Below are 11240 nucleotides of genomic sequence, written 5' to 3'. Positions count from 1 at the left end.
AAGGGGTGAGACAACCTGTGCCAGCCTCAGAGCATCACTCTGAGCCTCTGTGGAAACCCTCCCCTCTCCTCAGGGACCCTCCACAGCCCACACAGAGGGGCCCAGCCCTGAGCTGTCCCTCCCCAGACCCCTGGCATGGGTGCTGATAGACCTCACAGGTCCCCCAGCCCCACAACAGGGCATTGTGGGGGTGCTGTGCAGACCCTCGGGTGGTGCAGAAGCACAGGACCCCTCTGAGAGAGCTGGGACCACCCAGAACCCCAACACCATCCCGGATTCCAGTGCTGCCCCTTGGATGGGGACCCATCCTGCTGCATCCAGGGCAGGGCAGGGCGTGTGCGGTGCCCCCTGCCCCGGGAAGTACCGGCGGTGACTCCCGGGGCTGGGTGGGTGGGAGGTGGGGGGCTGAGCATGGCTCCCATTCTCCAGTTCTCAGAACTGTGATGCTGCTGTGGCTGCACCTTGGGACAGCCCCACACAATCCAGCCCAGTATAAGAGAGCAGCCCCCAGGCCTGCCGAGCCCACCGGAGAGACACGCAGAGGTAGGCGCAGGGCTGGGGGTCTCGGGGGGATCCTGCTTCAGGGGTGCTGCTCCCAGGGCAGGGGGCTCTGCCCTGCCTGGTCACACTGGCTGTGCCACTCTCCTGGGTTGTGTTTGGCTGAGGCTGCTCTTCCCCTCTCTTTCCCTGCCCAGATGCTGGTGCTGGTGGCTCTGGTGCTGCTCCTTGTGCCTGCAGAACCCCTGACTGCCTTCCCCCCGAAGTGTGAGTGCTGCTCCTGGGGCACAGGGCCTCGGAGGAGGGATCTTCTGGCTGGGGCAGCTGCAGGGACCACAGAGGAAGCAGAGGGAGAGGGGGGCATCCCAAACCCACATCCCTCTGACAGGGGTTGGGACAGCTCTGCTGGGAGATCGGAGCTGGGCATGAGGGTGATGTGGGGTGGGTATGGGGTGAGGGAGTGGGGGGATGGATGTGGAGTGCAGGAGCAGGGTGAGGACCATGGGCCAGGGTGGTTGTGAGGTCCCACGACGGATTTGGGGACAATCTGCCCCCACCACAACCCATCTCTGACCGCAGGCTCTGCCTCTCACCTCCAGTCCAGGTGGGGAAGCTCAACCAGGACGTGGTGGTGCGATGTGACACCTCAGAGCAGCACATCTACTGGACACTGAACGGGGAGGAGGAGCCCATGGCCGAACTGGTGCCCGAGGGCCAGAACCTCACCATCCTCGGCTTGGACCTGCCGGCCACTGGCAACTACAGCTGCTGGGCCGGCCCTGTCCTGCTGGACACCACCTACGTGGTGGTCAGCGGCACCCGTACGGAGGGGCACGGCTGGGGGTGATGGGGTTGGAGGGCTGAGGAGCAGGAGATTCCTGTGCCCAGCCCATGGGACTGCACCAGGCAGGTCTGTGGGGCTGGGAGGAGCCCCACCAGTGCCATGCAGGGAGGTGGCATCGCTCCTGGCCTCGTGCACCCCCTGAGCAGTCACCCCTCGGCCCCCCAGGTGAGGAGGAGATCAACGTGTCCTGCTGGGCTGAGTCCTACAACGGCTCCTTCCACTGCTCCTGGCCTGGGCCCCCCTCTGCCATCTTCCACGCCCGCCTCACACGCAGGTGGGTGCCCCGGGACCCCCCAAACCCACCCCAGCACCACGGGCACCCAGCCCTAAGAGCTGCTCACACCTCCCTCCCCACAGCGATGGCTCCGTGGGGCCCTGGGTACCGGTGACCAGTGAACACGGCCAGTTCAACACCAGTCTGGCAGACCCCTTGTTCTGCCCCTTCGGAGAGGAGCTGCACCCGCTCCAGCTGCACCTGGAGGGGCTCTCGGACACCTCCTACCTGAACCTCTCCAGGCACTTCTTCCTCCGTGACATTGGTGAGCTCAGGGCAGGAGCTGCAGGGTGGGGGTGTCCAAGGGGGTACTGGAGGCTCCGGGGTTGGGGTCTCAGCCCGTGCTCTGAGCCCCCTCTGTCCACAGTGCGTCCTGATCCGCCCCAGGAGCTGATCCTGCAGCAGCGGGGGGAGCAGCTCCACCTGGCCTGGGCCCCCCCGGCCTCCTGGCCGCTCCCCAGGTCCTACTTTGTACTGCTCTACCATCTGCAGTATGAGCTGCACAACGGCACCCAGGTAACGGGGGGGACTCCCTGCCCAGGGGCACCCTGCACAGCCTGCCCCATGTCCCCACCCTGCCCTGTGCCCACCCTGCCCTGTGCCCACCCTGCCCCACCCCTGACTCTTCTCTGTGCCTGGGAAGATGCTCAGCCATGGCTCCTCACTCTGCTTCTTCCCATCTTGGGATGATGAATTGTCACCCCTGGCTGTCCCCGCCGGCTGTCCCCAGCGCTGCCGGGGCCAGGGGGTGCTGGTTCCCCCCTCCCCGAGGGTCTCCCTAGCCCATGCCCTGCCCTCTCTGCAGGTGGAGCAGTTCGTGGAGGGTGTGGAGGAGGCGCCGGTGCAGGCGGGCGCGCGGCGGGTGCGCATCAGCTGCCGGGACCCCTACACGCCCCCGGCCTGGAGCCCCTGGAGCGCCTGGAAGGGCCTCGGTGCACCCCAGTAACCGTGGCTCTGAGGGGGCTGACCCCTCAAACGGGCACCTCCTTTTCCCAGAACCCCCATCCCTTTACAGCTCGCAAAAGGATTTTTCCCCCTATTAAAACTCTGGGGTTGGCTTTGCCACCACAAACCCAGGCCGGTGTCTGTGTGGGGAGGGAGGTGCTGGGCCCCCACAGCTCTCCGAGGGGCTCCTGGCTGGCACAAGACTCAGCCCTGGGGTCCATCTGCATGGCTGGGACCGTGCTGTCCCCAGCTCGGGGACAGGCAGGATAGAGGGTCCCCACAGCCCTGCCCACACAGGTTCCCCGAATTTCCTCAAAAACCCCTCCCAGCTCTGCCTTCTTTCTGGGAACTGCGATGGGACAACATCCCCAGAGACAGGGGCAGCACTGGCAGCACAGCAAGCCCTGGGGGCAACACCCCGTCCCCACACCCCGGGGAGCAGGGTCCCATCCTGACCCCCACAGCGCCGGTGACACCAGGGGGGTCAGGGACCACCCGTCACCACCGGGGGTGCTCAGTTTCCACCGGAGCTGTGGCCCACAGTGTGCCTCAGTGTCCCTGCGCAGTGCCCGGCTCGGGGGCAGGAGGAACCCACACCCCTCCATGAGCCCACTTCCCACGGAGCCCCCCACGGCCCACCCCAGCACAGACCCCCGGAGCACAGCCCGGGGTGCTGCCCAACCCGCTCCAGACCGGCTCCGGGTGATGCCACGGGGCTTTATTGAGGTGTTTCCGCACGGGTCTGGGCCAGGACACCCCCCGAGAGGCTGGTGAATGTGTGTCCCCACGGGCGCTGCCCTCCCGGGGCCCCGGGCAGGCGGGCACGCAGAAGTCCAGGGGACCCGTGGAACCGGGGGCAGAAGGATTGGGGCTCCGTGAGTCCAGAGAAGTCCAGAGGGGCCCAGGGAACCGTGGCCCGGGGCGCAAAGTCGGGGGTCTGGGGTCCGGCGGAAGAACCGGGGTCCGGTGGTGGGGCTGAGGATCCCGGGGGTCCAGTGGTAACGGCAGGGCCGGGGTCCGGTGGTGGCACCGGGGCTCCAGGGGTCCGGTCACGGCGGGGCCAGGCCGCCCAGGCGCAGCTCCTCGCTCTCCAGCATCTCCCTGGAAAGGAAAGGCCGGGCTGAGCCACTCGCCTCCCGTGCCCCCCGCGCCCCCCTCGCGTACCGGTACGCGGCGATCTCCGCCTCCAGCGCCATCCGCAGCCGCAGCAGTGCCGGATACTCCCGCAGGCACCGGGCCATCTCCGCCTCCGCCGCCCCGATCTCCCGCTCCAGCTCCGCCACCCGCTCCTGAGCGGGGCCGTCAGCAGCGCCGGGGCCGCGGGGCCAACCCCGGGATCCCCGGCCGGGCCCCCGCACACAGGGACCTCTGGCCCGGCATCCTCCCCACAGGGACTCCCGCCCGGACCCCTTCCCTCCTCCAGACCCCCGGCCCGACCCCCGATCCGCACGGACCCCCACCCTCGTCCCGAACCCCGCCCACACGGGCTGCCGGCACCCCTGGCCCGACCCCCGCCCGCACGGACCCCTGGAACTCCGCGCCGCCCCCCACCCTACACAGACCCCTCCCTACACGGATCCCTAGGCCCCCACCCCACCTGGACCCACGGGATCCCCAACCCCGCACCGACACCCACCCACAGGGACAGCCGGCGGCCCGACCCACACAAACCTCACTTCCCAGTCCCACCTCAACTCCCCCATCCCATCCCGCCGCTCCCGCTGCCTCCCGGGGCCCCCCAGCCCCATCCGGACCCCTGACCCCCGCCCCTCCCCATCCCCATCCCCCTCTTCTCCCCATCCCTCCGGGCATCCAGCTCCAGCACCGCCCCCCTCCCCAAACATCCACCCCCTCCTCGCATCCCAGCCCCTTCTCCCGCTCCCTCCCAACCCCCCGGGCGCCCCCGGGCCCCCCATCCCGCACCTGGTACTTGGCCAGCTCCCCGCTCCGCCGGTCCCGCAGCCCCTCCAGCTGCCGGTGTAACGCGCCCACCGCCCCCCGCAACGCCTCCACCTCGGCGGCTCGGGCTCGCAGCAGCCTCCGGTAACCGGCGGCCTCAGCACGGGCACGGAGCACCGCCTCGCCGCCGCCCCACCGGCACCGGGGCCGGCCCTCGGCCGCGCTCATCCCGGTGGTAATGCGGTTCCACCCCTCCGCATCACGGAACCGCAGCCAATCCCGCCGGTACCGGGTGTCCGACTCCTCCCGGTAAGGGAGGAGAGAAGAGGGGGAGCCGGCAGCAGCCTGGCCCCCAAAAGTGGGGTGAGGGGCTGCAGCAGCATGGAGAGTGGCGGGGTGGGGGGCAAGGTCGAGTTCAGGGTCAAGGTCACCGCTGTCACCCGCCCCCCTTCATCCCTCCATCATCACCAACCGCGGCTGGAGTCGGGCTGGATGGTCCCGGCAGGGGGAGCCCCCACTTGGGGGGTCACTGGGGAGGGGGTGCAGAGATTTGCCAGAAGAAGGGGGACTCAGCCCCTCTGCACCCCACGAGTGTCCTGTGGGTGTCACCGAGGCTCAGTCCGTGGGAGGGGATGGCACTCCCGGGGGGTGGCACAATCCATCGGCACGGGGAGCACCCCCAGTCCGTGGCAGGGGGCTGCAAGGGCATGTCCAGGCCCAGGGAGCTGACGGGCAGTGGGTGGGGGGCCGGGGGCCCAGACCATCAGTCTGTCCCACCACGGGGTGGGGCTGGGGCGGCCAAGTCCTTCGTCCAGCCCAGAGGACACAGATGGAAGCCGGAGGTGGCAAACTCCGACCGGGATAAGGCAAGTGGTGCGGGTGGTGCAGACCCTGCTGTCAGGGTGGGGGGCTTCCAGCACCAGGAATGGGAGGCCCAGGTGGCCTGGAGGCTTTGGGGCCCAAAGGGAGCCAGCGTGACCCATGGAGCTGCTGGTGGGGGAGCTGCAGAACCCTGCCCAACCCATCCAGGGCTTCGGGCAGGGAGCTGCAGGTGTCCATGGGGTGTAGAGGCTCAGCCCTGGGCGCCCACGGGTCTGAGCAGAGGGTTACAGACATCCGTGGGGTGCAGGGGCCCAGCCCTGGGCTCCTGGGGGTCAGGAAGGGGGCTGCAGAGGTCCTTGGGTGTGGGGGCCCATCCCTGGGCTCCTGGGGGTCAGGCAGGGGGCTGCCCACAGCAGTGCTCCAGGTGGGGTTCGGTGAAGCTTTGAGTCCAAACACAGAGGCACGGCCTCCCTCCTGGGTGGTCCTGGGGGGCTCTCCGTGGCAGGGAGGGGGCTGCCAGTGGAGGGCTCCCAGGAAGCTGCAGCCCCTTCCCTGCCAGGGTCCAGGCTCAGAGCCCACCAGGCTCCCACCGCCACCTCCTGGCACATCAGCAGCGCCCAGGGCCCTCACACCACGGAGGCCACCCCCGAGACCGACGTCACCTTGTTGTCCTCGGCCCAGGGCTGGAGGTTCTGCAGGGCGTAGAGCGAGGAGTTGTGCATGCAGAGCGGGTCCTGCGGCAGCGGCTGCGCCAGGCTCTTCTGGAAAGCCTCCTGCTGCAGGTGCAGCATCAGCCGGTTGGCCTGCTGCCGCTCCGCCTCGCGCTCCTCCGCCGTCTGACGCCTGCAGACACCCGCCGTTGGCACGGACCGCGGCCGGCACCGCCACACTGCCCCTCGTCCCCCTTGCTACTGCCTGTGCCACTGTGACACATCCCACAGCCCCGTCACGCCTCACCCAGCAGCGCACAGGGGAGGCCACGGTGACGGGCAGCCCGTGCCATCCATCCCCAGTCCATCCCAGTCCCATCCTCTCCCAGAACACGGGATTTGGGGCTGCCAGAGGGATACTGGGGTGTCTGCCAGAGGGATATTGGGGTGTCTGCCAGAGGGATGCAGGGCTTGGGCTGCCAGAGGGATGTGAGCATCACGGTTGTGGCGGCTACCCCGGGCTGTCCCTGTAATGTCCCTGTTACCTCCACTTGGTGCGGCGGTTCTGGAACCAGGTCTTGACCTGGGCGTCCGTCATCTTGAGGGCCTTGGCCAGGGTGGCACGCTCGGCCGAGGCCAGGTACTTCTGCCGGTGGAAGCGCTTCTCCAGCTCGCAGATCTGCACCCGGGAGAAGGACGTCCGCGGCTTCTTGCGCTTGGGCGGCGTCCGGTTCTGGTACGGGTGCCCGATGCGCCGCGTCACCGCGAAGGGCGACAGCGCGGCTGTGGGGACAGCGGGGTGAGGGGGGGCTCAGGGGGACCCCGGCAAAGCACGGCAGGGCAGGACCCTGGGGGGATGCCAGGGGGCTCGGGGCCACGGGGATGGGGAGCTCCAGTGCTGCCTGGGAGAGTAGGGAAGGAGGGCAACCAGAGTCAGCCCCACCTGCTCCCCAACCTTGGGGACATGGGGGCAGCTCAGGACATGGCATGAGGGAGGACTCATCCCCTTTCCTGCCCCACGGCACAACCACTGCCCCAACCCGGCGGTCAGCACTGGAATGTCGGGGTGGATGGGCTGGCCCAGTCATGGGACTGATGCAGAACCATCAGGTCTGGCTGCACGAACCCACCCTCCCCTCACACCGAGCCCTGCTGCAGCCCCTGAGGAGCCTCTGCACCACTGCAGCCCTGCCCAGCCCTGCCAGCGAGGGGATGGGACCACAAAAGCTGTTGGGAGGCAGAAAGTGTCTCTTTCCATGTGCCAGCAGTTCCTGGGCTGGCCACTGCCAGGGGCTGGGGAAGGGGATGTCCCTGCCCAGCCGAGGTGTGAGCCAGCCCTGCTGAGGCCAATGTGCCACATCCCAGCCCCAGAAGATGCCGGAGCTGCAGGGAGCATCAGAGCAGTGAAGCAGCATGGAGGAAAGTGAAGGCTTGGCAGGGTCAGCCCAAAGCCAGCACCCCTCCTGCTCTGGCAGCGGCCTCAGCCAAGCCACGACCCTACAGCACCACATCCCCATGGCGCCATGGCACCACAGCCACTGCCAGGGCCAGCGCCGCGTGGGCAGGGCTGCACATGGCCGGGACCATGGGCGGCCATGGGGCCCCAAGCCCCACAGGGATGTGGGGCACAGCCCACAGCACCCCAGGGCCCCCCTGGCGCCCACAGACCCTCCCTCCAGGAGGCCGCCGGCGGGGGCGGACACGGTTGGCGCAGGTGCAGTCAGGGGGACGGAGGCCCCCGCGCCCCCTCCCCACGGGGCGGCCCCTCGCCAGGACCAGACGCCTCCTGCCCGCAGCCCACCCCAAGGCCGGCGGTGCTGAGTGATGGCTGCGGCTGGGAGACCCCGTGCCGGGGAGGGGCTGCCCCATCCACCCAACGCTGGCGCCAGGCAGGAGACGAGGACGTCACCCGCCACCCCTGCGCGGGGACGGTGCTTCGTCACCGCTGCCATGGCGGGGTGGGCCGGGAGGCGAACGCGGTTCTGCTGGCGCCCGGGCGGGACCCCCACGGCCCCCAGCTGCCCACCCCGCACCGCCCCATCGCCCACAGGGCCAGCACTCGGCCCCCAGCCCCGCATGGCCTCCAGCCTTGTCCCCGCACGCGGCCACACTGTGGACGTGGCAGTGCCGCCATCTTGGGCGGGAGCAGAGCCGAGCCAGGCCGGGAGTCTCCAGCACCCACACACGGTCCCAGCACCCGGGACCCCGACCTCAGCACCCCTCCTGCTCCTGGGCACAGCGACTGGCACCCCCGCCCCAGCACTGCTGCTCAGCCCCCAGCACGGCACTCAGCCCCGGCCCCAGCAGCAGCACCTCAGCCCCTCGCTGCCTCGCCAACACCTGCATCGCCACAGGCCTGCCCTGGCCTCTCCCACAGCACGGGCACTCGGTGTTCCACACCGATCCCTGCACGGTCAGATCTGGGATCCCATCCACAGACACCCCACAGTCACCCCTCCACCGCCACCCCCGTCCTCCGGGGTTCACAAGGCCGGGGCAGCTGCTCTGTGCATGGACGGGCTTTGTCCATGGTGGGTCCCCCACCCTGCAGCGTGTCCCCACAGAGCCCCCACATCACATCTGACACCCCCCAGAGCCCTCACGGCACTCTGTGCTCCAAGGGAGCCCTCACTCCGCACCCCACAGAGATCCCACCCCACACCCCGGCTCCCCACAACTTCCAGCAGCTCCCAGGGTCTGGTCCGTTCCCCGGCACCTCCAAACCGGGGAAGGGACCAGACACGGAGTGGAGATCGAGACCGGAGCCTGCTGGGACCCCTCGGGCTCCACCCGAAGCCGCCGGACCCTGCCCCGTGCCGCGGCAGAGCCGCCGGTGGCCGCGTCTACCCCGAGCATCTTCCGCGAACCCCGACGGCGCCGGGCGAGGACCGGGCGCTGTGGGAACCTGTGGAGCGCACGGTGCCCGCCATCCCCGCCCGACCCCCGTGTCCGCCGCGACCCGCGCCCGCCGCACCGCACTGCCCCGACGGAGCCCCGGGAGCGGCCGGTGCCGCGAGTCCGCGGAGCCGTCAACAGCGGCGGCAGCCCCGAGCAGCCGTCCTGCCCTGTCTCACCGGAGAGCCGGTCTTTGGCGATGCGGCGCGTGGTCTCCATCCAGGGGAAGGTGAGCCCCGGCAGCGCGGGCCCCGGCGGCGGCGCGGCGGGAGCGGCGGGCGGCGCGGCGGGCGCGGGCCGGTGCGCCGGGACGCGGATGACTCCGGCGGGCGGCGCGGCGGGCGCGGGGGTCACGTTCACGCTCACGTTCATGCTCATGTTGAGGTTGTAGGAGCCGAGCGGCCCCGCGGGGCCGTAGCCGCTGCCGTAGAGCCCGTAGTCGGGCTCTGCCGCCGCCCGGTGCGGCCCCGTGGGCTCGGGGCCGCCCAGGATCTGGTCGATGCCGAAGCTGATGGGCTCGTGGGGCGCGGGGGGGCCCGGGCCGCCGCCCTCCCGCTCCATCCCGGCCGCGCTCAGAGCCGGCGGGGCGCGGGCATGGCCGGGGGGCGGCGGGGGGCGGCGGCGGCGACGGGCGCGGAGCGCCCGGTGCGGGGCAGGACGCGGTGCAAGGTGCGGGTGCGGGCCCGGAGCAAGGTGCGGGACAGGTGCCGGGTGCGGGTGCGGGCCCGGGGCAGGGTACGGGGCATGGCTCGCAGCCGCTGGCGGCCCCGGGGCGGGAGCGCGGGTGGGCTGCGGGCCCTGGCGGGACGCGCTTTTCTGCCCCGCTCCATCCGGACCGGCCGAACTCCCACCGCCTGCGCCCTGATTGGCGGCCGCGCCCCGTGATTGACAGCCCGGGGCCCCGCCCTCGCCCGGGGACGCCCCCCCGCCCCCGCAGCTCCGGGCCCCCGCCCCGGCTCCGGGACGAGCGGACGGGCCCGTCGGGTCCCCTGCGCCCCCACGGCCCCCCGACGCCCCCCGTGCACCGACGCGCTCCGTAGCCGTTCGCCCCGCCGGGGCGTCCGTCGGACCCCACACCCGGTCCACCGGAGCCGCTGTCCCATCGGGCAGCAGCGCGTCGCATTTTCAGCCCCGTCGGCGCTCCCAGCCTCCCCTCCCGGGGCGCACGGAGCGGCCCCTGCCCCAGCCCCGTTACTGCGGGGCGCACGGACCGGCTCCTGTGGTGCACAGGCACATCGAGCCCGGTTCCCGCCGAGCCCGTCCGTACGGGAGCGAATGGATGTGGCGGCCCCGGAGCCGGCACACCCGGTGCGGGGACCAGGGGTTATTCCGACCCGCCGTTCCCAGAACACGGCCACATCCCGGGACAGGGATCCCAGTCTCCTCGAGCCGCCGTTGCCGGTAGCTGGTATCTCAGTTCCCAGGAAACCGCCTTTCCCGGGACACCGACCCCACGCCGAACTTCAGTTCCCGGGCCATCAATCCCCTTTCCCGGGACCTGCCGTTCCCGGTATCATGGACCCCATTTTCCACGGATCAGACAGTTGAGGGGGATGGAGTCCGACTCCCCTGGCCCTGCCATTCCCAGAGACAGATCCCGGTTCCCGACCCGCAGTTCCCTGGGATGGACCCCTGTTCCCCGCCCCGCTTTTCCCGGTCACAGAGCCCATCCCGGCCCCGTCGGCGGGCGGTAACGGCAGCGGAGAGCGGCACGGGCTGGGCCGGCTCTTCCGACGACTATCGCGACCAGCGGGTGGGTTCCCGGCGGTTCCTGGGCGGGTCACGGCCCCGGGACAGGGGCTGGCGGGGCGGAGGCGGCCTCCCGGGCGCCCTGGCGCCACCGGTCTGGGGCAAATGACATTACCGGGGCCTGCGCCTGTAAATCACGGCGGCACCGGGGGCTGCAGCTGCCGCACCGGGAGCGCGGCACGCCCCGGGGCACCGGGGGCACTGCGCACCCAGGGGCACGGCGGGCACCGGGGGGCACCGGGTGGGCCCAGGCTCGCCGCAGTGTGGGGGGCCCGTCCCTGCGGGCGCAGCTCTGCCGGGGTGTGGGGAACCGCGGCTGCACGGGCACACGCCCGTGCCACCCTCGGCTATGCCCACGTCCCGCCACGGCGCCGGGAGCGGCCGAGCTGCTCCTCTCCACACCAGGAGCACCGATGGAGCCTCGTGTGCCCAGAAGGGGAGGGGGACACAACACCGGGACCCTGCCCTGCAGGCGCCACGGCTCTCTGGTGTTCGCTGCTCGCAGCCCGGCGGGTGCCGGGTCAAATCCCAGTGCTCCCGTTGTGGCTTTTCCAACTGGAAAGAACCACCGGCTCCGCGTCTTCTGCGGCAAAGGGACGCGCTGTGACCCCGTGGGGTGCAGCCATGGCGGCGGCAGTGGCAGTGACAGCGGTGACAGCGGCGG

The 11240-nt window shown here is 70.8% G+C and overlaps 4 protein-coding genes across 5 annotated transcripts; 1 reads left to right on the top strand and 3 right to left on the bottom strand.

Moving 5' to 3' along the window:
- Window positions 1-695: 695 nt before the first annotated feature.
- Window positions 696-2641, top strand: LOC134552540 (interleukin-12 subunit beta-like). Its single transcript, XM_063401220.1, has 6 exons — window positions 696-765; window positions 1098-1319; window positions 1508-1616; window positions 1700-1881; window positions 1984-2132; window positions 2422-2641. Exons 1-6 carry the CDS (start codon window positions 696-698, stop codon window positions 2560-2562), a joined length of 873 nt encoding a protein of 290 aa, XP_063257290.1. The 3' UTR covers window positions 2563-2641.
- A 624-nt stretch (window positions 2642-3265) lies between these two features.
- Window positions 3266-4835, bottom strand: LOC134552600 (alpha-internexin-like). The gene is made up of 3 exons (XM_063401330.1): window positions 4485-4835; window positions 3726-3850; window positions 3266-3662 (listed from the first exon to the last, which is right to left on the bottom strand). The coding sequence occupies exons 1-3, from the start codon at window positions 4686-4688 to the stop codon at window positions 3611-3613; spliced, it is 381 nt and encodes a 126-aa protein (XP_063257400.1). The 5' UTR covers window positions 4689-4835; the 3' UTR covers window positions 3266-3610.
- A 514-nt stretch (window positions 4836-5349) lies between these two features.
- TLX2 (T cell leukemia homeobox 2) lies at window positions 5350-9533 on the bottom strand. Of its 2 annotated transcripts, XM_063401328.1 has the most exons (3): window positions 9007-9533; window positions 6478-6715; window positions 5765-6125 (listed from the first exon to the last, which is right to left on the bottom strand). In XM_063401328.1, exons 1-3 carry the CDS (start codon window positions 9386-9388, stop codon window positions 5909-5911), a joined length of 837 nt encoding a protein of 278 aa, XP_063257398.1. In that variant the 5' UTR covers window positions 9389-9533; the 3' UTR covers window positions 5765-5908. The 2 variants fall into 2 exon arrangements, with proteins under 2 accessions (XP_063257397.1, XP_063257398.1); XM_063401327.1 differs by lacking the exon at window positions 9007-9533 and having other exon boundaries at window positions 5350-6125; window positions 6478-7037.
- Window positions 7037-8525, bottom strand: LOC134552599 (uncharacterized). The gene is given in 4 exon segments (XM_063401329.1): window positions 7037-7687; window positions 7689-7741; window positions 7743-7850; window positions 7852-8525. Coding segments are annotated over 4 exon segments (969 nt in total). The 5' UTR covers window positions 8011-8525; the 3' UTR covers window positions 7037-7038.
- Window positions 9534-11240: the final 1707 nt, after the last annotated feature.

Source organism: Prinia subflava, chromosome 7, assembly GCF_021018805.1.
Source record: "Prinia subflava isolate CZ2003 ecotype Zambia chromosome 7, Cam_Psub_1.2, whole genome shotgun sequence".
Classification (NCBI taxonomy): Eukaryota; Metazoa; Chordata; class Aves; order Passeriformes; family Cisticolidae; genus Prinia; species Prinia subflava.
The sequence above is the reverse complement of the archived record's forward strand: the minus strand, read 5'-3'. Positions and strand labels throughout refer to the sequence as shown.